At 44.8% G+C, this 27,091-nt stretch overlaps 1 protein-coding gene across 2 annotated transcripts in view; it reads left to right on the top strand.

Moving 5' to 3' along the window:
* The window catches only part of LOC122549503 (fibrocystin-L-like), a 243,183-nt gene that overhangs the window by 204,113 nt on the left and 11,979 nt on the right, over positions 1-27,091 (top strand). For both annotated transcript variants that reach the window (XM_087986185.1, XM_087986184.1), the window contains exons 67-74: positions 7,250-7,331; positions 9,090-9,206; positions 10,798-10,963; positions 13,583-13,815; positions 15,359-15,526; positions 18,958-19,115; positions 20,605-20,740; positions 21,449-21,817. In XM_087986185.1, coding sequence (XP_087842311.1) covers positions 7,250-7,331; positions 9,090-9,206; positions 10,798-10,963; positions 13,583-13,815; positions 15,359-15,526; positions 18,958-19,115; positions 20,605-20,740; positions 21,449-21,817 — 1,429 coding nt within the window. The remainder of the gene's footprint in view (positions 1-7,249; positions 7,332-9,089; positions 9,207-10,797; positions 10,964-13,582; positions 13,816-15,358; positions 15,527-18,957; positions 19,116-20,604; positions 20,741-21,448; positions 21,818-27,091) is intronic.

The raw sequence follows: 27,091 nt of genomic DNA, 5'->3' as shown, positions 1-27,091 counted from the left end.
CAGGTTGAGTATCAACTTGTAAATCCTTCCAATACTGGACATTGATTAAGAATGGGAATAATTCCTAGTCAGCTATGTGATGAATTGCAATTTGAGTCTATACCATCACTATCCACAGTTCCAAAATAAAAGCAACTCAGGGGCCCTGTTGGCTGGACCGCGGGTGAGAATCAAATTGGTACCACTGGCGGTCATTTGCAGACAAGATCACTCTCTTCCACTCTCAGGGTGAGTCTGTTGGTGGCTGTACAGTCTAATGCAGCTTCCGCAGACACTGCCACACTTGGGGCAAAAGATGGTTGTGGGATGGGGTGGGTGAGGCATTGGTGTGGTATCGCGCTCCTTAATATTCGCCTGGCTTCTGCGTTTTCCTGATGGCACATCTCAAGAAGCACTTTCCCAGATGCTGCTCCTCCACTTTGGATGGTCTTGGGTCAGTGATTCCCAGGTGTCGGTGGTAATGCTGCACTTCACCAGTGAGCCCATGTGGATACCCCTGAAGTGTTTCCTTTTTCAACTGGGGCTCGCCTGCCATTTCACCCGGTGGTAGAATGCCTGTGTTGTGGGGAGAATCCACCAGCCTCGGAGTCAGAGTTGGGGGTTCAATGACAGTGTTTATTGTACAAGGAAATACTGAAGCTCCGGGGAGAGAAAGTCACCAACAGCACAGTGGTCAGCTGCGATTCTTCTCTCAACCTGGAGCACATGTCAAGATACTTTTATGCATTTTGTGATACAATAGGTCAGTGATGAGGTTCTTGTCTTTGTAACGTGGTTTTTTCTAATTGTAAATATTGCAGAATCATTGATAGTTTCACTGCAGTCATTGTCAGTTCCAACGCAGTCTCTGTTAATTTCAGTGCGGTCGTTTTCAGTTTCAGTACAGACATTGTCAATTTCAATGTCTGCGTGGAAGTCCATTACTGTAATAAGGGGTGCTAATTGCTCTTCCTGAGAAGAATGGTTACTGCAGCCATGGCTGTTATCGCTATACTGAGTCTGTATCAGACTGTTAGCATTTCTATCAAAGGTGTTGGCTGGACCCAGACACTTCAGTGGGCAGTATACACTACTCATGTGTATTCTGTCCCCCAGCCTGTCTAAACTAATCAATTAGGTTGTGAGTGCATTGTGCTGGCATTCTGGTGGCCCTAGGCAATGTAGATGTTTGCTCTGCTGTGTATCTTCATGTTGTGGTCTGATGGCTATCTTGTGTGTCAAGTGGCCAACTTATGGCTCAGCAGCCACCTTGTGTGTCTGTGTGCCTAGTGTCTCCCTGCCTCGTTCCATCTCCCACTTGACCCACTTTGGGGAGTCTCATCTCAGACAAAAGGATGATGTGCCAGCCCATCACAGCTGATCAAGGATGGTCAGTGCCTCAATTCTGGGGATGCTGATGTGAGTGCATCTGTGTTCCCAATGGATGCTCAGGATCTTGCATAGGCACTGTTGGTGGTACTGCTCCAGCACCTGAGGCATACAGGAGGGTGGGAACCACCATAGCTCTGTATAGTATGAGCTTGATGTTGGATCTGACGTTGTTGTCCTCAAATACCCTTATCCTCAGGTGGTTGAAGGCTGCACTAGCACACTGGAGGCGAAAATGGGTCTCTTTATCAATAACTTCAGTCACTTGTTGGTCTGCCTTTTCTCTTCCATGCGTGGTTGCTGTTTTACACTCAGAAATGCCATGTACTTTATGCTTATCAGTACTCAGATCTTCTGATCGTTCTCATCAAAGCTGTTTTGGTGTTTCCTGGTTGTTAGAAACGAAAATCGCTTCTCAATAATTGCTCTAGACAAATTCAGGAAAACAAAGTTTTATTAGCAAGTCTGCAGAGTTGGGCACCCTTCTGAGAAAAAGGCGCCCCAGGCTAACAATGTTTCTGATTAAATACAGTACAAGTCCCTCCCCTCTATAGCTCTAAAGAGTCACGAGGTTCACATTCTCACAAAGTCTGCAACAGTTTCCCGAGTTGTTTTTCTACCCTGTAGTCTTATCAGTCAAGGACTTATTCTTCTCTGTCAGAGTTAGTGGTCTTATCAATCAAGGACTTGTTTTTCTACTCTGTCTATGTGAGTGGTCTTATCAATCCGTAGCAGCAGATGTCTCGTCCTTTATTATAGAGAAGCATGTTTTACCCTACCCCTATGGTTCTATTCCCCTTAGACTTTGGGGTCATGCACATCTCAATTGTTTGTACCGAAATCGTCTCTCACACTGGTTAAGTGACCGATTGAGTTTTTGCAGACATTGATGATGGTGGCCTTGAGGGCAGACTAGACGCTGTTGGAACCCTGTGACTCGGTGTTGCTAGGGCTCGCTAGGTGTGTGGAGGCGAGCTGATTGTATGAAGCTCTGTTTTCCGGCTCTTGGCGACCTCTATGTTGATCTTCTTGAAGCACTGCTTCTGCTGCAGAAAGGTAGTTCGAGGGGGATCTGCCTTTGGAGGTAGTATGGGCTGAAGTCAGAAATAGGAAAGGAGCAGTCACCTTGTTGGATGTTTACTTTAAGCCCCCCAATAGCAGCAGAGATGTGGAGAAACAGATTGGGAAACAGATTTTGGAAAGGTGCAGAAGCTACAGGGTAGTAGTCATGGGCGATTTCAACTTCCCAAATATTGATTGGAAGCTCTTTAGATCAAGTAGATTGGACAGGGCGGTGTTTGTGCAGTGCATCCAGGAAGCATTTCTAACTCAGTATGTAGATTGTCCGACCAGAGGGAAGGCCATATTGGATTTGGTACTTGGTAACGAACCGGGACAAGTGATGGGCTTGTTAGTGGGTGAGCATTTTGGTGATGGTGACCACAATTCTGTGACTTTCACCTTGGTTATGGAGAGAGATAGGTGCATGCAACAGGGCAGGTTTTACAATTGGGGGGAGGGTAAATATGATGCTGCAAGACAGGATCTGAGGAGCATAAATTGGAAGCATAGGCTGTCAGGGAAGGATGTCGTTGAAATGTGGAACTTTTTCCAGGAATAGATACGACGTGTCCTTGATATGTATGTACCTGTCAGGCAGGAAAGAGATGGTCGTGTGAGGGAACCTTGGTTGACGAGGGAGGCTGAATGTCTTGTAAGGAGGAAGAAGGAGGCTTACATAAAGTTGAGGAAACAAGGTTCAGACAGAGCATTGGAGGGATACAGGATAGCCAGGAGGGAGCTGAAGAAGGGGATTAGGAGAGCTAAGAGAGGGCATGAAAAATCTTTGGCGGGTAGGATCAAGGATAACCCCAAGGCCTTTTATACGTATCTGAGAAACATGAGAATGATGAGAACGAGGGTAGGTCCGATCAAGGACAGTAGTGGGAGACTGTGTATTGAGTTGGAAGAGATAGGAGAGGTCTTGAATGAGTACTTTTCTTCAGTATTTACAAATGAGAGGGACCGTATTGTTGAAGAGGAGAGTATGAAACGGACTGGTAAGCTAGAGGAGATACTTGTTAGGAAGGAAGATGTGTTGGGCATTTTGAAAAACTTGAGGATAGACAAGTCCCCCGGGCCTGACGGGATATATCCTAGGATTATGTGGGAAGCAAGACAGGAAATTGCAGAACCATTGGCAATGATCTTTTCGTCTTCACTGTCAACAGGGGTGGTGCCAGGGGACTGGAGAGTGGCGAATGTTGTGCCCCTGTTCAAAAAAGGGAATAGGGATAACCCCGGGAATTACAAGCCAGTTAGTCTTACTTCAGTGGTAGGCAAAGTAATGGAAAGGGTACTGAGGGATAGGATTTATGAGTATCTGGAAAGACACTTCTTGATTAGGGACAGCCAGCAGGATTTGTGAGGGGTAGGTCTTGCCTTACAAGTCTTATTGAATTCTTTGAGGAGGTGACCAAGCACGTGGATGAGGGTAGAGCAGTGGATGTAGTGTACATGGATTTTAGTAAGGCATTTGATAAGGTTCCCCATGGTAGGCTTATGCGGAAAGTCAGGAGGCATGGGATAGTGGGAAATTTGACCAGTTGGATAGAGAACTGGCTAACTGGTCGAAGTCAGAGAGTGGTGGTAGATGGTAAATATTCAGCCTGGAGCCCAGTTACAAGTGGAGTTCCACAGGGATCAGTTCTGGGTCCTCTGCTGTTTGTAATTTTTATTAATGACTTGGAAGAGGGAGTCGAAGGGTGGGTCAGTAAATTTGCAGATGATATGAAGATTGGTGGAGTTGTGGATAGTGAGGAGGGCTGTTGTCGGCTGCAAAGGGACTTAGATATGAAGCAGAACTGGGCTGAGGAGTGGCAGATGGAGTTCAACTCTGTCAAGTGTGAGGTTGTCCATTTTGGAAGGACAAATAAGAATGTGGAATACAGGGTTAACGGTAGGGTTCTTAGTAAGGTGAGGAGCAGAGGGATCTTGGGGTCTATGTTCATAGCTCTTTGAAAGTTGCCACTCAGGTGGATAGAAGTTGTAAGAAGGCCTATGGTGTATTAGCGTTCATTAGCAGAGGGATTGAATTCAAGAGTCGTGAGGTGATGTTGCAGCTGTACAGGACCTTGGTAAGGCCACATTTGGAGTACTGTGTGCAGTTCTGGTTGCCTCATTTTAGGAAAGATGTGGAAGCTTTGGAGAGGGTGCAGAGGAGATTTACCAGGATGTTGCCTGGAATGGAGAATAGGTTGTACGAGGATAGGTTGAGAGTGCTAGGCCTTTTCTCATTGGAACGGCGAAGGATGAGGGGTGACTTGATAGAGGTGTATAAGATGATCAGGGGAATAGATAGAGTAGACAGTCAGAGACTTTTTCCCCAGGTACAACAGAGTGTTACAAGGGGACATAAATTTAAGGTGAAGGGTGGAAGGTATAGGGGGGATGTCAGGGGTAGGTTCTTTACCCAGAAAGTAGTGGGGGCATCGAATGTGCTGCCTGTGGGAGTGGCAGAGTCAGAATCATTGGTGACCTTTAAGCGGCAATGGGATAGGTACATGGATAGGTGCTTAAGCTAGGACAAATGTTCGGCACAACATCGTGGGCCGAAGGGCCTGTTCTGTGCTGTATTGCTCTATGTTCTATGTTCCATGTTGTCTCTGCTGCGGCAGGGCTACATTTATGGTGATCCTGGCTCGATAAGGCAAGCCCCATCCAGTAGTTGTCAGCTCCGATCATGACGTGGGTGATTCTAATGTCTTTCCAAACCCTCGCTCTGATGTTGACATAGTCAAGGAGATGCCAGTGTTTGGAGCATGGGTGCTGCCATTTTGTCTTGTATTTGTCCCTCCGGCAGAACAGTGTGTTGGTGATGAGGTGGTTGTGGTCGTGGCATTCGGTCAGGAGAAAGGTGCTCATGGAGTTTTGCTTCCTACACCCACTTTGCTGATTATATCGCCCCAACAGTCTGACCTCTGCCAAACCTGGCATTGAAGTCACCAAGGATGATTATTTTGTCTACTTCAGGGACCCGTGAGAGAAATTGGTCAAGGTTGGAGTACAATTCCTCCTTGTCCTCAGCTTCTGCATCAAGCGTTGGTCAGTATACACTGAATACATGACATATTGCTACCAAGCACGCATGAATCGGAGTGTCATGAGGGATTTGATTACTCTGCAGGGGGATACCTTTGGTCCAACAGTTCATTATTGATGGCAAAGCCAACTCCATGGATGCAGCACTGTTCATTGGCCCTTCCTTTCCAGAGAAAGGTTTAGCCATCACCTTGCTCTCTGAGCTGTCCTTCCCCTGCCTGCCCGGTTTCACTCAGGACGGTGATGTCAATGTCCTGAGCTCCCCGGCAATGATGGCAGAGCAGCATTCCAGTCTGTCACTGGCGGCACTGTTCATAGTGGTCATGATATTCCAGGTCCCGAATTTCATCCTGAGTTGTGGAAGATGCCTGTGTGTGAGGTCTTTTAATATGGGGAAACCACTGCACACCAGCTACCGCACAGGCTTAGCAGTGTAAGGTCTTGGTGCAGTGGTGAGGGGAGTCCAAGACAACTGAAGACCAGACATTACTGTTTGCAGCTGAGTGCAGACAAACGGTTCGGTGCTGGGCAGTGCCTCCCACTGAGGCAGTGTAAGGTCTGAGGTGAGGAGAGTGGAAGGATGGGAGAGGATGAGATGGACAGCGTGGTCCCCGCCATTGTGCTTATCACATGCTGGTCACTCTCAAAGTGTGATTGTGAAATTACTCGGCAGGGGGTGGGAGGAATTTATAAAAACACTAAACTGGGCTGGGGGTTATAAAATCACTGAACTGTGGGGTGAATAGTTTACAAAATTACTGCAGTGGCATACATTTATACAAACATTGGGCTGGGTGGGTGTTATAAAATTACTGATTTTGGGGCCGTTTATAAACCCACTGAACTGGTTGGGGGCTTTAGATAAACACTGGGCTCTTAGGGATAAGATCACAGGACTGAGAAGGTGTTATAAAATTATTCAGCCGGGGTTGTTATAAAATTGCTGGGAGGGTGATTAGAATACTAAAAACATTGGCTAGGTAGGTTATATAAATGCAGGGCTGGCAGGAGTGTTATAATATTACTACGCGGCTAAATAAACACTGTGCTGAGGGTTGGGGAGTGTAACAAACACTTGATGTTTCAGAAGGGGCCGAGCAGATGTCTGATCCCGGCTGTAGGATATCCTCAGCTCACACTCCCTCAGGTAGACTCTGAGCTGCTGTAAGCCAGCTCCCATCCGTGGTCCACCTCACTGACAACATGGGTGGCTTGCTGACCTATCTCCATGTGCTACCTCTCATGGATTGATGGCACTGAGAGGTTTGACCAGTCTAAGGGCAGAAAATAGAAGAAATATTGTTAAGTTCTATCAATGATTTTTTTTTGTTTGTTGCGTGGATTAATGATCCAGAATTAACAGATGGGGGTAACCAGGAACCAATCTGCAGGAATAATATTTCACTGAGTGAGTGGTTAATCAGTGCAAGCGGGCTATGAAGGAGACAGTGGGAATACTGATTCATTCAGATGCAAATTAGAGAGATTGCCCTGAGAAAAGTACATTTTGGGAAAGGGGGTTTGAGTAATTTGAGAAATATCATGTGGTAATTGGAGGTGTCTCAGTAGGAACAGGGGAACATCGTGTTTCCAAAGCTGTTTGACCACAGGGGGTTTTCCTCATATTGGCCTCTGTTACAGACTCACTGGCAGAAATTTATTACTGTGGTCATTCCATTATGATTGTATTATGATAGTGCAGGTTGGTGGAGAGTGAACTATATGGACTTTGGTCTTTTATTGGACCATAATCTCTGTGTTGCTATCTGTTTGTCCCTAGAATGCCTTACTGGTAGGAATTAGCCCCATCTCCAACTGCTCGGATTTACAACCTGATGATTCTATTCTGAGCCACAAAAAGGGTAAGCAGAATTTTAGAAAAGCTTCAGGTAAGGACAATCTGTTTTTCCAGGGAAAATTATAGAATGGTACTGCACAGATGAAATTCCTTCAGTTTGTGCATGTTCTTTCAAACAATAACCCAGTTCATGCTTTGACAAAGGGTCAGTTAGACTCGAAACATCAGCTCTTTTCTCTCCTTACAGATGCTGCCAGACCTGCTGAGATTTTCCAGGATTTTCTCTTTTGAACCCACTGGTTCCATCTTCCCCTGTGTCACTGCAATGTTTTTCTTCTTCAGATATTTATCCAATTTCCTTCAGATGGTAACTGTTGAATATGTTGCCTCCACTACTTTTATCAATCATTTTAAATCTTGTTATTCTCCAGTTATCAAGCTTTCAAACATTAGAAATGGATTCTCTGCTCGGGTGCTCTCTCTTAATGCATCCTCTTTGAAACTCTTCCATTCAGCTTGTATTGTCTTTCCTCATTCTTCTTGCCAAAGTGTTCTGAGTTGAATTATATTTGTTATGTATCCATCGAGTCCAGCAATCTATGCCCTATTGAGGATTGATACCACATTTCTGACTGTTAACTTTACTTCCATGATTCATGCCATCTGCAAGTTTCAAACTTGTGCCCTTTACCCCTAAGTCTAAGTAATTAATGTATATCATAAACAGCAGTGGTCCTTGTGCTGAACTATGGAGATTTCATCTGTGTCTTCCTTTCAGTCTAAAAAGCCGTCATTCACAACTACGTTTTCCATGCCTTTGTATCTGTGTTGCATTGTCCCTATTCTCTGGACTTCACTTAGACTAACAATCCTGAAGGGTAATAAATGCCGATGTTACTGTCATCCATTCTCTCTGCTGCCTCATCAAAAAACTCAATCATCTTCGTCAAAAACAAATGGCCTTTAACAAACCTATGAGGAGAAAGTGAGGTCTGCAGATGCTGGAGATCAGAGATGGAAATGTGTTGCTGGAAAAGCGCAGCAGGTCAGGCAGCATCCAGGGAACAGGAGAATCGACATTTCGGGCATTAGCCCTTCTTCTAATGCCCGAAACGTCGATTCTCCTGTTCCCTGGATGCTGCCTGACCTGCTGCGCTTTTCCAGCAACACATTTAACAAACCTATGTTGGCTTTCCTTTAATAATCTGCACTTTTCTAAGTGGATATTAATTTTTCTCCTGGAAATTGTTTCTGAAACCTTCCTCATCACTGACATTAAACTGAACTGTCTGTAATTTCCAGATTTCCCCTTCACACAGGACACAGAGTGTAGTCATTATCTCCCAACCTCTGCATTATAAAATATCTGCAATGCTCATGACAGGCCATTAAGTCCAATCAGTCCTTGCCAGTGTTTATGGCCCAATCAAGTAAGGTCCAATTTTTTTCATTTAAATCCACCATTGTATTCCCTTCTCCCATGTCCATTTACATACATCCTTTTTGAACAATGGGGTAACATTTGCAGTCCTCCTGTTCCTGTATCTATGGAGAATTAGAGGTTTAAGTTATTGCTTTGCAATTTCTAACCTTGCTTCCCTCATTAATATCCAGCTCTCCTTTCCGGACTGGGTGAATTCTCCATTTTAATTCCTGACAGCCTCCCTAGTTGCCTCCTCCTCTTTACCCAAAGTGAAACCATTCAGTTTCCCAGAAACTTCTTGTATATCATGGCTTAGGTAATGTCATCTTCCTTGGTTAACACCACTGCAAAGTAGCTGCAAAACCTAATGATGAGTCTATGTCTTGTTTTATTAACCAGTGGACAGGAATGGAATATACTGGCCAACGTTTGCCTCTGCTGGTAACAACGCACCTTATATGCCACACGATAGCTTGACATCCTATCCTGCAATCGGTGGACAAATGATCATAGAAAGTAAGTGAAGAAAAATAACCCTGACTTTGTCTGAACTGAACTGTGGATATAATTGATCAACAGGGGATAGAAATATTCTTTGCCTGTGTAACATTTCAAATGATTAATGAAGGATATTTGAGTTGTTAAAAGTCAAATACATTATACCAATGGAAAGATGATCCCACACCCAGTGCAGTTGACACAGTGACATCCTATAACATGCATTTTGAGCAAAGCTTTGCCTGATGAGAATGTGTAATTGGTAAAAAGATGTTTACACATTCAAACTATTCACAGATCATTTCCATCTTTCTCTTGTGGAATTAATAATCCAAATATCACGAGAAATCACTGCCACTGGGGGTAGTTTGAGAATTAGGAGTCAGTTTAAACAAAACTCTGTTAATAAAAAGCAGAACACACAGCTGTCAGATTGTTGGAAAAACCCAGCTGTTCCACTAAAATCCTCTTTATGAAATGGGATTGCTGCTTTTAGCCAATATTAGGCTCTCATCAGACATCTATTTACCTGCTCTCTGAAACAGCCCAGCAGACCCCTGAGTAATTGGCAACTAGGATTTGGAATGAATACTTTTCCATACAACGTTGAATTAAATAAATAGTGCAGCTGAATTTGCATTTTGAAGGGGTAAGCTAGTGTGAAAAAGGTGAACTTATAGAGTCATAGAATCATAGAGATGTACAGCATGGAAACAGACCCTTCGGTCCAACCCGTCCATGCCGACCAGATATCCCAATCCAATCTAGTCCCATCTGACAGCACCCGACCCATATCCCTCCAAATTCTTCCTATTCATATACCCTTCAAAATGCCTCTTAAATGTTGCAATTGTACCAGCCTCCACCACATCCTCTGGCAGCTCACTCCATACACATACCACCCTCTGTGTGAAAAAGTTGCCCCTTAGGTCTCTTTTATATCTTTCCCCTCTCACCCTAAACCTATGCCCTCTAGTTCTGGATTCCCCGATCCCAGGGAAAAGACTTTCTTTATTTATCCTATCCATGCCCCTCATAATTTTGTAAACCTCTATAAGGCCACCCCTCAGCCTCCGACACTCCAGGGAAAACAGCCCCAGCCTGTTCAGCTTCTTTATGTAGCTCAAATCCTCCAACCCTGGCAACATCCTTGTAAATCTTTTCTGAACCCTTTCAAGTTTCATGACATCTTTCCGATAGGAAGGAGACCAGAATTCCACGGAATATTCCAACAGTGGCCTAACCAATGTCCAGCCGCAACATGACCTCCCAACTCCTGTACTGTATGATCCTGTTTAGCCTGGGAAATACTTTTATGTACATGGGATTCTGTGCAGGAAAGATGAAGGAGATCATGTGTCGTGACTGCAGCAAAAGGATATTTGTTGAGATTATCAGTTGCAAACTGAGTTCATGATGCAGTGAGCTAGTGTGCCCACTGAACTAGTGAGTCAGTGCGCCAAGTCAGATTTTTGTATCAATTTGAAGGAAACACTATTGGGCACTGAAGATGTGTGTCATCTTTAAGTTTGTGAGATGTTTGAAACTGAAACATTTGCTGTTTTGTTCTTTGTGAGGAAACTAATGATATACTTTCCTTTACTTGAAGATACGACTTTTGTTGGATTCAAAGGCACATGTTCCAACAAACTGAATGTTATGTTTATCACTAATCCAAAGAATGAGGATTTTCAGCATCCCATTCTCGTGAAGGGAATCACTATTGTGGACAGTGAGGAGCGAGGCAAAGTCTTCATACACAGACCTAATGTGGCGTGAGTTATTGTGAAACTGAAATCAGCAATAATTTCAGAACTGATTTACTAAGCATTAACAGGTGTTTGTGTGCTGACCTCAGTCATGAATGCTCGTTTTCTCATGCCGCATATAAACAAGGTGTGAATATTGATCTCTTCACCAAGAAATTGCACACTGACTACAGTCCCAACTCCCATATATTTAATGGCCTTTAATATTGTTTAGAAAGGCAGGAAGTAGAAATTCAACTCAGACGATGCTGTCTCGGCTCCCATTATAAACAATATCTGATCTTTAATTCCATCGACCCCAATGAAGCTGAATAATAGGCCATGCAAGGAATATGCATCCAATGCAAAGCCATCTGTCCTCCCGATGAAGGGCTCCTGCCCGAAATGTCGATTCTCCTGCTCTTCGGTTGGTTGCCTAACCTGCTGTGCTTTACCAGCACCACTCTAAACTTGACTCTAATCTCCAGCATCTGAAGTCCTCACTTTCGCCTATCTGCTCCACAAGCTGAGTGGAACTCTCTAGTCTTGTGGGTAAAATCTCTTCATATTTCATTGGATAGCACGCTCAACTCCCAATCGGAAGACTGGACTTAATTGGATACCCTGTGTGCTGTAATGATTCTATTCTGCAATGGAATTCAGTCCCTCTACAGTTTTTTAAGTACAATATTTCGGCTTATTTTGAGGAGTGCAGCAATGTCAGAGGTGAGACATTCAACCAAGGCCCGTTAGTCCTCTCAGGTGGACATCAGGAGAGTTCTCTTCAAGGGCTGGCAACAATAGTTACGCCTCAATCAGCATCTCAAAAAACAGATTATTTGGTCATTGCTACATGTTGATTTGTGAGTGTTTGCTTAGCGTAAATTAACTGCCATATTTTCTACAATACAGCAATGACTGCACTTCTAAAATATTTAATTTGCTCAAAAGCCTTTTGGCATATTGTGTTGTCGTGCAAAGTGTCAAAAACATGTAAAATTCATATTACTTCCAACAATGCTCGAAATAAAGGTTTGCAGGGAGTATACGTGAAACCTAAAGTTCGTCCAGAATCAGGCACAGATCTTGATATACAGTGTGTGTGTGTGTGTGTGTGCGCAAATATATGTAACTGTGTATGTCAATATATATGTGTGTGCATATTGTTTGTAAATATGTATTTGTGTGATTGTGAAGGGTTATTTTTGGTCCTGAATTTTGTTTCCAGGTTGAGAATGCAGAGAGAGGATATTTCCAGGTTCTATAAACCTAATCCAATAAAATCAGGTCTCAGAGATTGGATGTTCATCCCGAGGTGGGAGGGTTCCTTGAATGATGGGCTAGAAGACTACAGGATGTGCGACAAGGCTGTTAACGACAGATGTGGGCTGGGCGTGATGCCTGCATCTATGCACTGGTGTTTAATAAATAAGGCCAAAATCCAAAAATATCCCTCCTCCTCACAACTGCCTCGTGCATACTCTTTCCATCTCTTCATTCTGTTTCCATGCCAAGCAATACCACCTGCCAAGCTATGCCATCTATACACTGTATACTATTTAATATCATCTATTCATTTTTTTAATGGTGCTTCATAACCCCATCACCTTAATAAAACTTTGCATGAACAAACATTTCATTCAAATGCAAGAAGAATTAGAATTTGTAGTCCCACATCAAAAAGTCCAAAGATACTTGTAGCTGTCAATCAAACTGATATGGAACACTCTGCACTCTGAAAATGGCTTCTTGTGAAATCATGCAAAATGAAAGAGTCATGGAAACCTTCAGACCTGTGGGTAAATCCATTGGCTGTTTGACAGTTCGCTGACAGTTCCAATGGGTTTGTGTATAACTTAGGCATACTCTTGCCTACTTTTAACAATCTCAAAGAGGAGCTGACACTGCCCTGACCCAAAGGCATTTAGCCAATTCAACTACTCCAGTCCCTGACCCCCAACCCCTCCATCCAAAATGTCTTCGAACCATATCCACAGGAGGTACCCTGGTTATCTAAAATAAATTTACTGAAGCAAACCTGCTCTGGCCTGGTCTGCTGTATGCACTAAGCATTCCAGACAACAGGGATATCAAAATGGGATTTAACTGGAGATAATTGGTCATTTAAATGTGTGAAGGCTGGGCTAACTCTAAACTAGAATTCTTGAATATTGGGAATGATGTGATTGGATTTTCATCATGACAGGCAGACTATTCATTGTGACGTAACTCTCGGTTTATGTGTATGTGTGTATACAGGTGGGAGTGGTGTATCTGTTTCATGTACTTGTATATGTGAGGGTGAATGAATGTGTAGTTTTGTATGTGCGTGTATCTGAGTCTCTGTGTGTGTGTGTTTGTGGTGGGTGGTGGTGGGGGTGGGCGGTGTCCCTCTCTTTGCCTTTTGTAGTGTTCCCATTGGTGCACTGTTTATCTGTAAATTCAGTTTGACCACTCCAACCAGCTCCTGTTTGCCCTGAGATGGTAGCTAGTTTGCTGAATGTTTCCCGCAGACTCTGTTTTGTTTTCAGCTTTCTGTCTGCGATGTATTGTTGCATTCTTCGTTTCCTCATTCTCTTGATGACCTCACTTCAGAAAATGGCCCATTCTGACCCAGTTGTGTTTGATGCTGTTGATCATTCACAGGAAAGTAAACCCTGCGGACTGCGTGGACATGGTCTGTGATGCCAAGAAGAAGACACTGCTGAAAGATCTTGATGGCTCATTCCTGGGGGCAGTTGGAGCAGTTGTCCCTCAGTCAGAATATGAATGGGATGGTGACCGTCGCTACGGGACTGGGGATTATCGAATTCCAAAAACCATGTTGACACATTTAAATGGCAATCGTATTCCAGTCTCTCAGATTGCACCACACAAAGGTTTGGAACTGAACCTTTTGATTGATTGGACCCTGTATGTGGTTTGGTGTTTCAGTCAAACTTTGGTGTAATAAGGAAGAATGAGAGCAAGTTGAGCAATGAGGAATAAAGGTGGAAGAGAGAAAAGCAGCAGAGTCTTTATTTCAGGTTCAGAAGAAAGTTATATTAGTCTGAAAACTCTAACTCTCTCCACAAACCTGCTAAATGTTTCCAGCATTTTCTGTTTTTATTTCAGAATCTTGAAATCCATAGCATATCATTGAATGATGTGTTCAGAGAATTTAGTTCCGTGTGTGGATCACATGAGTGATTACTAGGATGGGTGAAGAGAGTGGAATTATCTGCCATTGAAGATAATAATGAGTTATAAGTTTTATTGCTCGGCAACAAATCATCAGGTTGTTTCACACCCTGCATGATTTCCTGTGCATTTCCTGTGCATTTAGATTGACTGGTCTGGTTGCTAACCAGAGGACACAGATTAAAGATAATTAACAAATGTGCACTTTCTCTAACAGTAAGCCAATCGGACAGTTGTTTTACTCTGACCCAAAGAGCTGACAGCAGCAAAGTTGAAAAGTAACATTCATGGAATCTCAGTGATGGTTTACAGGGATCCAAACTAAACTAAGGAGAGACTGCAACAGCTGGATTGTGCTTCTTAGATAAGAGATGACTTAACAGAGTTGTTCAAAATCATGAAGGGTTTTAGAGTGGATAGTGAATTATGGGCGGCACAGTGGCGCACTGCTGCCTCACAGCACCAGGGACCTGGGTTCGATTCCAGCCTCAGGTGACTGTCTGTGTGGAGTTTGCACATTCTCCCTGTGTCTGCATGGGTTTCCTCCAGGTGCTCCGGTTTCCTCCCAAATTCAAGGATGTGCAGATTAGGTGAATTGGCCATGCTAAATTGCCCATAGTGTTCAGGGAAGTGTAGGTTAGGTGCATTAGTCAGTGGTAAATATAGAGTAATGAGTTTGGGTGGGAGACTCTTTGGAGGGTTGGTGTGGATTTGTTGGGCCGAATGGCCTGTTTCTACTCTGTAGGGATTCTAAGATTCTAAGAAACTGTTTTCAGCAGCAGGAAGGTTGCTAACCAGAGGACACAGATTAAAGATAATTAACAAAAGAACCAGAAAGATTATTTTTGCACTGTAAGTTTTAGTGATCTGAATCTGCCTGAAAGGGCAATGGAAGTAGGTTCATTACAGCTTTAAAAAAAGAATTAGATAAATACTTGGAATTGAAGTAATTGTTGAAGGATTGGGGAAGAGTGGGAAGATTGGAGAGTAATTAGATACCTCTTTCCAAGAGTTAAACACAGGCACAATGTGCTGATAGGTCTTTTCTATGCTCTATCAATCTGTGCTCTATTAATCTGTGGCCATCTAAGTAAAAGGACAAACCTCCTTTACCTGGGTTGAAGTTGAAAAATGAATAGTATTTAAATGGGACGAGTTATTTCTGTCTCTGTCACAGCATTCCTTTAAGGTGACCATCTTTATCAGTACAGTACTCAATCACCATTCATTGTTTTCCCACAGGAATTATTCGAGATTCCACTTGTACCTACATGCCCGACTGGCAAAGCTACAAATGCTTTGGGCTAAACTATGAAATACTGGTTATTGAAAGCCTGGATCCTGATTCAGAGACCAGGCGGTTGTCCCCAGTAGCTCTGCTTACAGAGGGTTACGTTGACCTTATTAATGGTATGTATCATTTCAAATCTGCGACACAGATATTTCACAAAAGTACAAAATATTTATTGTAAAGGAGTGATAAAAGATGGTCAGAGAGTCACAGGCAATTTCGGAATCAGAAGTTGGAATGGGTCAGCACCCCTAAGTCGGAGACCTTTTGCCATTTAATCCCTCCACTTTATCACAGAGCTTTCTATTTGTTTTCTTCCCGTGCATTCCTCACTGTGATACTTCAAATGCATCTCCAATGAAGTGTTTGTTTCTGATATAAGATCATTGCTTGCCCTGCAATGTTGAGCTGGAATTTATGATCAGCGATTAACTAATAACACTCACTGCTGACCTCAAACAAAGGAATACCACATACAATTCTGGTTGCCCTTCTACAGGAAGGATGTTGTTAAACTTGAGTGGATACACAATAGATTGACAAGAATGTTTCTGGGACTGGAGGGTTTGAGTTATAGGGAGAGGCCGAATGGGTTGGGGCTTTTTTCTCTGGAGTGTGGAAGGCAAAGGGGTGACCTTATAATAGTTTATAAAATCATCAGGGGCAGAGATACGGTGAATAGTCATGGCCCTTTTCCTAGGGTAGGGGAATCCAAAACTATAGGGTATAGGTTTAAGGTGAAAGGGGAAAGATTTGAAAAGGACCTGAAGGATAATGTTTTCACACCGAGGGTGGTGCGTGTCTAGAAAAAACTGCCAGAGGAGTTGGTGGATGCAGAACAAATATAATATTTAAAAGGTATCTGGATGGTACATGAATAGGAAGGGTTTACAGGATATCGGCCAAATATGGACAAATGGGACTCAGTCAGACTGGGATATCTGGTTGGAGCAGATGAACAATCTATTTCCATGGTGTACGACTCCACGATTCTATAACGCTGACAGTATGGTCACAATATGAGCATCTTGGTCCCAGAGCCCATCTTGGGCTCCCACTGCCGACAGGACTTTCAAAGAACTGGCAGGAAGTGGGGAATGGGAAGCCCACTTGCTGTCAACTAACGGCCCTTTAAGTCCCTCGAGAAGTTGGTTAATGAGGGGTCTATCCAACTCAGAACTAAATTTTCAAGCTCTATTTCAATGAACCAGAGCAGTCAGAGGCATTCTTTGCACAGCCAATTAAGGTTTCTCTGTTTTTGTTTTATTTAAACTGTTCTGATTGTTTTTGTATGATGTGAGTGCTGGGTCTTCATCATTACTTCACAATTTCCAAAAGGCATTCGAGAAGGTGCCATACAAAAGGCTCCTGCACATGATAAAGATACGTGGTGTTATGGGCAATGTATTAGCATCGATAGAGGATTGGTTAACTACAGAAAGCAAACAGTGGGGATAAATGAGTACTTTTCTGGCTGGCGATCAGTGTCTAGTGGTGTGCCTCAGGGATCAACATTGAGACTGCAACTATTCAACAATTTTTAAAGATTATTTGTAGTTGAGTACCTCATGTAATGTATCAAAATTTGTGGATGACATTAAGATGAGTGGTAGAGCAAAGTCTGCAGAGGACTGTGAAAATTTGCAGAGGAACATTGAGAGTTTAAGTGATAGTTTTGAGAAAATGTGTAGCTCAAGTTGAGATTCTGGATGTAGGTTTGCTTGCTGAGCTGCAAGGTTCATTTTCAGATATTTTGTCATCATACCAGATAACATCTTCAGTGAGCCTCTGAATGAAGCACTGGCGGTGTAGCCCGCTTTCTATTTCTGTGTTTGACTCTCTGGTTGGTGATGTCATTTCCTGTTCTTTTTCTCTGGGTGTGGTAAATAGGATCCAAGTCAATGTGTTTGCTGATAGAGTTCCGTTTGGAATGCCATGCTTCTAGGAATTCTCATGCGTATCTCTGTTTGGCTTGTCCTAGGATGGATATGTTGTCCCAGTCAAACTGGTGTCCTTCCTCCTCTGTATGTAAAGATAGTAGTGAGAAGTGGGTCATGTATTTTTGTGGCGAGTTGAATTCCGAGAAGCATGGCATTCCAACCAGAACTCTATCAATAAACACATTGACTTGGATCCTATTTACCACCCCCTGAGAAAAAGAACAGGAAATGACATCACCACAAGAAATGATGTCACCACAGGAAATAACATCACCAACCTAAGGAAACTCAAACACATAAACAGAAAGTGGGCTACACCACCAGTGCTTCATCCAGAGGCTCACTGAAGATGTTACCTAGTACGGTGATGAAATGTCTGAAAACAAACCTTCCAGCTCAGTCAGCAAACCGATATCCATAGTTTAAGTGAGTGGGCAAAGGTCTGGCAGATGGAGTCCAATGTTAATAGATGGGAAGTCATCCATTTTGATAGGAACAACAGTAAAAAGGACTATTATTTCAATGGTAATAAATTGCAGCACGCATCTATGCAGAGTGACCTGGATGTCCCTGTGTATGAATCACAGAAGGTTGGCTTGCAGATGCATCAGGTAATTAAGAAGGCAAATGGAATTTTGTCCTTCATTGCTAAAGGGATTGAGTTGAAAAGCAGGGAGGTTATGTTGCAGCTGTGTAGGGTGCTGATGAATTGGGAAGGAACTTTTTTTAGGAGAAAGTAAGGACTGCAAATGCTGAAGATCAGAGTTGAGAGTGTGGTGTTGGCAAATCACAGCAGGTCAGGCAGCATCTGAGGAGCAGGAGAATCGACGTTCCGGGCATAAGTCCTTCATCACGATTCCTGACGAAGGGCTTATGCCCAAAACGTCAATTCCCCTGCTCCTCGGATGCTGCCTGACCTGCTGTGCTTTTCCAGCACCACACTCGATTCGGAACTTTTTCACTCAGAGGGTTGTGAATCTGTAAAATTCCCTGCCCAGTGAAGTAGTTGAGGCTGCCTCACTGAATGGTGTTAAAGCTAAAATAGATAACTTTTTGAATGGCTAAAAAATTAAGGGTTATAGTGAAAGGGCGGGTAAGTGGAGCTGAGGCCACGAAAAGATCAAGCATGATCTTATTGAATGGCAGAACAGGCTTGAAGGGACAGGTGGCATCATTCTCCTGGTTCTTATGAAATTTTATGAATTAAGACCTTCCAGCCCGTCATGCTACTAACCCTCTCCTCAGGAAGTCAGTAATAATGTCTGATGACAGTCCCTGATTTATGCTATGGTCAGGAAGGCAGCGCCTATGTCTTGGAGGGCACCCAGTGTTGTGAATCGGCTGCTGATCTCCTTCTGATCTATTAGACCGTTTTGATTTAAAAACAGTTTTGTGGGGCTGTTGAGGCATGTGGTCAGGACCCAAATTATTCATGTTTCTCGCACCACTTTCGACATCCAGAGTTAGGGTTTCACCTTAAAAAGCATAAACCGAAATAAAATGGGTCTTACTCAATGATTGTTGAAGCGTGATTGAATAAAATCCTGCACAGGCTTTAAGCTGTGTTGCTTGGCCGTGTGAAATAGTTTGATTATTTTTTATTGTACCAGGCCCCCAGGATCATGGCTGGTGTTCTTCCTATGCTTGCAACAAGAGAGCCTCAATCTTCCACGCAGTTGTGGCCACAAACAAGCCATACGAGTTATATTTCACTGGCGTTAGCCCTCAGAACCTACGCATAATTCTTCTCAACGCAGATGACAGCAAAGTAAGGAGGTGTTGATGCCAGAGCTCATGTTTTATATACCTTGTTTGCCCAATTTCAGTACGTTTTTCTCATTAACCAAATGCGTAAGTACAACATTGCCTAATTGGTCAGGTGTGTGTGTGTTTGTCTGTGTGTATGTGTCTGTGGTGTGTGTGTCTGTGTGTTTGTCTATGTGTGTGTGTGTCTGTGTGTGTGTATCTGTGTGTGTGGTGTGTGTGCGTCTGTGCGTGTGTGCGTCTATGTGTGTGCGTCTATGTGTGTGCCTCTGTGTGTGTGCGTCTATGTGTGTCTGTGTGTGTGGTATGTGTGTGCGTCTGTGTGTGTGTCTGAGGACCTGAGGCTCACAGAAACAGTTGGCAACAAAAGGGTTATGCACAAGAGGAGGCAACGTTAACCTCACTCATCCTTCAGTAAACTGCACCATTTGGTAAAACTTTAGTTTTACATCTTACCCAATTTTACACTGGTTAAAATTAATATTGGTTGGGTCCAATTCCCTTGAGATTCAGATCTGGAAAGATGAATTAAAATTTCTTGCATTCACTGAGAAAGAGATGATCAAAAGAATTGAAGGAGACTGATGGTGAAAGAGTGAAGACATGGATGGAGAGGGATTCATACTGAGCATAGTCTGGTGTGGGAGTATCAGTGTCAGTGCATGAAAATGGAACCCCTTTGCTAAACCAGTGAATGACAAAGACACAAATTCTGAACACTATCAGCACACAGTGAATCTGAACCTTAATTTTTATTCTTCATATCTTTACCTTGCCTGATGCCTAGTGCTCGGTTCCCACTGCCCTACATCTTGTCTGCTATTGCTATTAATCTCTCGATAACCCACACATATTCAGGGCATTGTATAGACATCCCAGGAAGATTCAAACATTCAGCACCAGGAGGGTTTGATAAAACATCTTTTTATTTTGATTCAAATAACATTTGGATGGTGTAAAAATAGATCAGAAACAAATCTGGATTCTAACTCTCAACCTTCCCCTTATCCCCCTTAAAATTGGGACCAGGGGATTAGAATTAGACATCTGCGGGACATGTGATAGAATATGTGACAAATCATTTCACAATTTAAAATGGGAAATCGTAGGAAAGTGCCAGCCTCAAGCATGACCAAGAAATATGGCGTACACAGGAGATAATTACCTGTTATCTTTTAACGAACATGTACAAATTATTACGTTGATGATAAATTCTGAAATAGGTTTTTGGCTATCTTGAATTTTTTATTTGCTTGTTGTATTGTTATAGACAGAGTGTGAGGTGTTTAAAGCCCACAATCAAATAGGGTGTTTCTAAAAGGGATCAGAGAAGGGTTAACTCCAGCATTTTTTGGGGAAAATGTAACAGAGAGTCTACAAGTTAAATAGCCACGTATCACATTTTGCATAAAAAGAAAGAAATGCATTTATGTGGCAGGAAGTGAAAGGTAATAAATTTGAAGCTAATAATCATTTTTGTTATTTAAAAAAAGGTTATACGTTTGGCAATATATTACTCCACATCTCAACGACTGGATGTGTATGTGAATAATACCTTCGTACCCCCTACTAATGCAAAATGGAATGCTGACAAAACTGACTTCACACTAAAGGGCCCAACCTATGCAGGTAAACCGACATCAAACCGTTTTCTTTATGAATCACCTGGATACTGGCAATAAGTGCACCAGACTTCAAGTGAATCTGAAATGAAATGAATGTCTCACCAACTGGACTTAGTTGAATGTAACACAAGCATTAATAACACTGAAATAGGCCTTTTGGCCCAAAAGGTGTTTCTGTTCTTCTCGAGTCTCCTCCCAAATATCTTCATCTTACCTCACCAGCACATCCTTCTCTTCCTTTCTCCATCATGTGTTTACCCAGCGTTCCCTTAAATTTGTCTAAATGATTCACCTCAACCACTCCGTATCTAAACAAGTTCCACATTCTCATCACCCTCTGGATAAAGGTGTTTCTCCTGAATTCCTGATCAGATTTCTTAGTGACTACCTATCTGGACACTTGTTTTGGTCTCGTAATGAATGGAAACATTTTCTCTGTCACCTTGTCAAACCTTTCTGTAACCTTAAAGAACTCTGTCAGAGCTCTGTGTCTTTTCTGGGAAAAAAAAAGACACTAATTTTTTTTTGATGCGTACTGCCGCTCACTTCTGATGTCATTCTTGCAGATCCTTTCTGCGCCTTGTCCAATGTTTCTTGTTCCTTTTTAGAACACGATGACCAGAATTGTTTCACAGTGTGGTGCAACCCCACGGTTCTATATTAATATAATAATTGTTGGGCTTTCTTGACACATCTCATTATGTCTTCACAGGAGAATTCACTCCCAAGTTGGACTCCTCTGTCATTGGAGAAAATTACTTTGACAGAACCTATCAGATGCTTAACGTTCTGGTGAGAGGATCAACTCCAATTGAAGTGCATACAGCTCCTGTCCTTCACATCTCCTTTAATCTACCTGCAATGACCGTGGATGAATTTTATGGCCCCAATCTAGTAGAAAATCTTGCCCTGTTCCTTAATGTACCTCAAAGTAAGATCCGCATTACTAACATTGTGCGTGAGACAGGGCTCCGCAGGAAGCGTGCTACAGGGATCACAGTTGAAGTGGAAATCAGAGACCCACCGTCCGAGCATTTTTCTGTGGACAATAGTAACTCTACCAACACCACCTCTACTGAAGGTAATCAGAGACTTTGTACATCTGCTGCTCATCACTTTGTGTGTACCTGAAGAATGATATCCAGTGTAATTGATGATGAGCTCCAGGATAAGTAATCCAAATACAGAGGAACCTTGATTATCCGAACGACATGGGCAGCCAATATTTCATTCGGGTAATTGATTATTCGGTAAATTGATTCAATGCCTCTCCCCTGGAGCTCGGAGATTTCAGAAGTTTTCTTTTCCCTCGCTCTGCCAGCCTTGCTCCCTCTCTCTGTCTCAGTTTTTGTTTCTGAGTAGAGACACACTTGTGTGTAAGGGACCTGCAGCATTGCTGAAGCCCCCGCCTCCCAAATCAGTTTCAGTGGGATTGAAACAGCAAGCACTTGCTAAGTCCGCTCCCTGTTCAGAAGATTAGGCAGCAACACACCACGCGCAAGACCCTGCCACCCTGTCTGTGCCCCTGACCCCTCCCCGTCTGTGCCCCTGACCCCTCCCCGTCTGCACCGCCCAAACCCATCCAACACCAACCCCCGTCCACCCTTCCCACTGTCCGCACTCCCAACCCCGTCCAACACCGACCCCCGTCCACCCCTCCCATCGTCCAACCCCCAACCCCGTCCAACACCGACCCCCGTCCACCCCTCCCACCGTCCGCATCCCCAACCCCGTCCAACACCGACCCCCGTCCACCCCTCCCACCGTCCGCACCCCCAACCCTGTCCAACACCGACCCCCGTCCATCCGTCCCACCGCCCACCCCCCCAACCCCGTCCAACACCGACTCCCGTCCACCCGTCCCACCGCCCACCCCCCCCAACCCCGTCCAACACCGACCCCCGTCCACCCGTCCCACCGCCCACCCCCCCAAACCCATCCAACACCGACCACCGTCCACCCCTCCCACAGTCCACCCCCCCAACCCCATCCAACACCGACCCCCGTCCACCCCTCCCACTGTCCAGACCCCTCCAACCCCATCCAACACCAACCCCCGTCCACCCTTCCCACCGTCCACCCCCCCAACCCCATCCAACACCGACCCCATCCACCCCTCCCACCGTCCACACCCCTCCAACTCCATCCAACACCGCCTTCCATCCACCCCTCCCAATCTGCACCCCCAACACCATCCAACACCGACCCCCGTCCACACCTCCCACCGTCCGCACCCCCCGACCCCATCCAACACTGCCTTCCGTCCACCCCTCCCACCGTCCGTACCCCCAACCCCATCCAACACTGACCCCCGTCCGCCCCTCCCACCATCCGCAACCCCAAACCTCGCCCAAAACCGACCCCCATCTGCTCCTCCCACCGTCCGCACCCCCCAACCCTGTCCAACACCACCCCCCGTCCGTCCCTCCCACCATCCGCACCCCCCAACCCCGTCCAACACCACCCCCGTCCGCCCCTCCCACCGTCCGCACCCCCCAACCCTGTCCAACACTAACCCCTGTGCACCCACCAACCCCGTCCAACACCGATCCCCGTCCACCCCTCTCACCGTCCACACCCCCCAACCCCGTCCAATACTGACTCCCGTCAGCCTCTCCCACCATCCGCAACCCCGAACCTCATCCAAAACTGACCCCCGTCCGCCCCTCCCACCGTCCACACCCCCCAACCCCGTCCAACACCAACCCCTTGCACCCCCCAACCCCGTCCAACACCCATCCCCGTCCACCCCTCCCACCGTCCACACCCCCCAATCCCGTCCAATACCGACCCCTGTCCACCCCTCCCACCATCCACATCCCCCAACCCCGTCCAACACCGACCCCCGTCCACCCCTCCCACCGTCCGCACCCCTCAACTCCGTCCAACACCGACCCCCCGTCTGCCCCTCCCACTGACCACACCCGCCAACCCCGTCCAATACCGCCCCGCGTCCAACTGCACCAGTCCACCTCCCGAACTCTACCTTCTACGGCCCCCCCGTCTACACCAAAACCCCGCCCCTCCCTCCACCATCACTGTCCAACACCGCCTCCTCATCCAACCCAGCTGCCCCATCCCCCTCTCTGCCCCGTGAGCCTTCGCCCCCATGAGGCCCTGTTCCTCCCTTCCTCCCGGGGCAGCCGGACTGGACACCAACAGTAAGTTGCTGCTACCTTTGGGAGGTGAGTCTCAAAATAGTGTGCGCATACACACACACACACATACACACACACACCCCACACACACAGCCCCACACACACCCACACACACACACCCACACATATACCCCCACACGTAGCCAAACACACACACACAGCCACACACACAACACACACCCCACACACAGCCTCACACACACCACACACACTCCACACGCACAGCCCCCCCACACACACAAACAGCCACACACACACCCCACACATACATACACACACAGTGACACAGCCCACACAGACACAGACACACACACAACCACACACACATACAGCCACATAGACACACACACAGCCACACACACAGCTCCCCCCACACACCCACACACACACATACCCCACACACACACACAGCCCCACACACACACAGCCCCACCCCACACACAGACGCAGCCACACACACACAGACACAGACACACATACAGCCACACACACACACTGCCCCCCACATACACACACAATTTGACACAGTCCACACAGACACAGACACACACACAGCCCCACACACACACACACACAATGACAGAGCCCACACAGACACAGACACACACACAGACACAGCCACACACACACACACAGCCACACACACACCCACACTCTCACACACACACACAGACACACAGACACTCTCTCTCACACACACACACACACACACACTCTCTCTGTCTCACACACACTTTTTGACAAGTTCCACCTTCGCCCTGTATAGGACAATGTTGGAGAAATTATTTGGGGGAGGGGGTTCAAAATACACCCCTGTGTAGAACTCCAGGGAAAGTGTGGAGAGAGAGAGAAGGCGGGCAGTCAGTCATTTGGAGACGGTGCCTGGGCTCCCATCGATGCCCAGGACTGTTCTCGGCAACATTTCAGTAAGCTGAGTTCATTTTTAATCATTGTAAACAAAAGACAGGATCAGTGTTGAAACACTTCTTTGAGGTAATGTTTCTATCGGGACCTTGAGGTCTTCTTCAGGTAATCTGAAATTTTGATAATTGATATTCGGATAATCGAGGTTCCTCTGTACTGAGAATTCAAATCCCAGTAAAGCATGTTATGAGATTGAATTCAATAAATGTGGCAACTTCCAGGCCAATGCCAGGGAAGTGATCAGGACAAACTGTGAGATTGTCTTAAAAACAAAAACCGACTGGGTCATTAATCTCCTTTGGGGAGTGAACTTGTTGTCTACAAGGCATGGATTCAGTCCCACACTATAAGGATAAATCCTCATTGCCATCTGAAATGGGATAACGCCCCAATAGCCACAGAATCACTGGGACTCCCCTTCCTCACCCCATCACCACATGAGCTGTATCAGTTCAAGAAGGCAGTTTATCACCACCTTCTCATCCATTGCTGGTCACCCTGAGATCAAGATTTTCTTAACATAAAAAAAATTGGCTCTTGTCTTTAGATGTTAATTACAACCTCCTCCAGCAGCACATTCTTACAACAGTGAAGCAGACCATCAGCCCAATTAGTCACAATTGGTGTTTATCGTCCTCAACACAAAATCCTAATTGCAATTTCCCATTGTGCTCCTGTATTCTTCTATCCACTTTCTTTTGGCCACCAATCAGATCTATTCTTAAATAGTGTCTCATTTAACAACTTACACCAATGGTGATTTCACAGAACCTAACCCTCTCTGTAAATAAATCCCTCTTCCAGACCCTATATCTCTTGCATTCAGTTTTATTATTTATTTCTCCCCTAGTCTGTACTTATAATCACTGGAAACAGTTTGTTTATTTTTATCCTCTGCCAATTCTTCATGGCTCTAATGTTCATTTCCACATGTTTCATCATCCTTCTAGGTAACATCTTCAGTGGGCCTCTGGGTGAAGTACTGTTGATAATTCCTGCTTTCTATTTATATGTTTGGGTTTCTTTGGGTTGGTGACATCATTTCCTGTGGTGATGTCACTTCCAGTTCTTTTTCTTAGGGGGTGGTAAATGGGATCCAAGTCAATGTGTTTGTTGATAGAGTTCTGGTTAGAATGCCATTCTTCTAGGAATTCTCATGTGTGTCTCTATTTGGCTTGTCCTAAGATGTGTTGTCCCAGTCGAAGTAGTGTCCTTCCTCATCTGTATGTAAGGATACTAGTGAGAGAGGATCATGTCGTTTTGTGGCTCTCTGCAAACCTTCCAGCTCAGCAAGCAAACCTACATCCAGAACCTCAACATGAGCTACAAATCTTCTCAAAACTCCATCAAATTATCATTGAATCTCCTCTATTCTAATGAAACCGATCTGATTTTCTTAAACAGTCAGACAAGTGGTAAAGATATTAAAATATATGTTGGTGTGTAGACTCATTGATTTACCCAGTCATAACATTGTATCCCCAGATATTCTGAATTCATTAAAAAATATCAATCCTAATCCTGAAATTCCAAAATCATTTCTGTCCTCACATGTTTAGATTAGATTTGATTAGATTACATTACAGCGTGGAAACAGGCCCTTCGGCCCAACAAGTCCACACCGACCTGCCGAAGCGCAACCCACCCATGCCCCTACATTTACCCCTTACCTAACACTATGGGCAATTTAGCATGGCCAATTCACCTGACCTGCACATCTTTGGACTGTGGGAGGAAACCGGAGCACCCAGAGGAAACCCACGCAGACACGGGGAGAACGTGCAAACTCTACACAATCAGTGGCCTGAGGCGGGAATTGAACCCGGGTCTCAGGCGCTGTGAGGCAGCAGTGCTAACCACTGTGCCACCGTGCCGCCCACCTGGAATCTGGGATTCCAGATCTTCAATTCCCTTTTAGTGAAGTATTGCTTCTAGATATCACCCTGAATGAACTGGGCCTAAAGGTTACTCACCATCTTTTTGACTCCCTCCACCAGCAGAACTAGTTTCTTTGTGGCTCACGTAATCAAAGCATATCAAATATTTATAACTTTCTAAAATCAGGTCTCAGACAAAGTAGAGTTAGGAATATTTTCCTTACAATTTAACCTTCAAAGCTTCAGTACCATACTTTGTACATTTTTATGGCCCAGACCAGACCCCCTCAAAATATTTTAAGCCTCGACCTAACATTTTCTTATTTCAAAGGCAAATGTAAAGTGCAGTGTTCCAGATGTAATTCAGCTGGTCAAACTATTCGATGTTAAGCAAAA

Source organism: Chiloscyllium plagiosum, unplaced genomic scaffold (genome assembly GCF_037043375.1).
Source record: "Chiloscyllium plagiosum isolate Xiang-an unplaced genomic scaffold, Cpla_swu_hap1 HiC_scaffold_4, whole genome shotgun sequence".
Taxonomy (NCBI): domain Eukaryota; kingdom Metazoa; phylum Chordata; class Chondrichthyes; order Orectolobiformes; family Hemiscylliidae; genus Chiloscyllium; species Chiloscyllium plagiosum.
The sequence above is the reverse complement of the archived record's forward strand: the minus strand, read 5'-3'. Positions and strand labels throughout refer to the sequence as shown.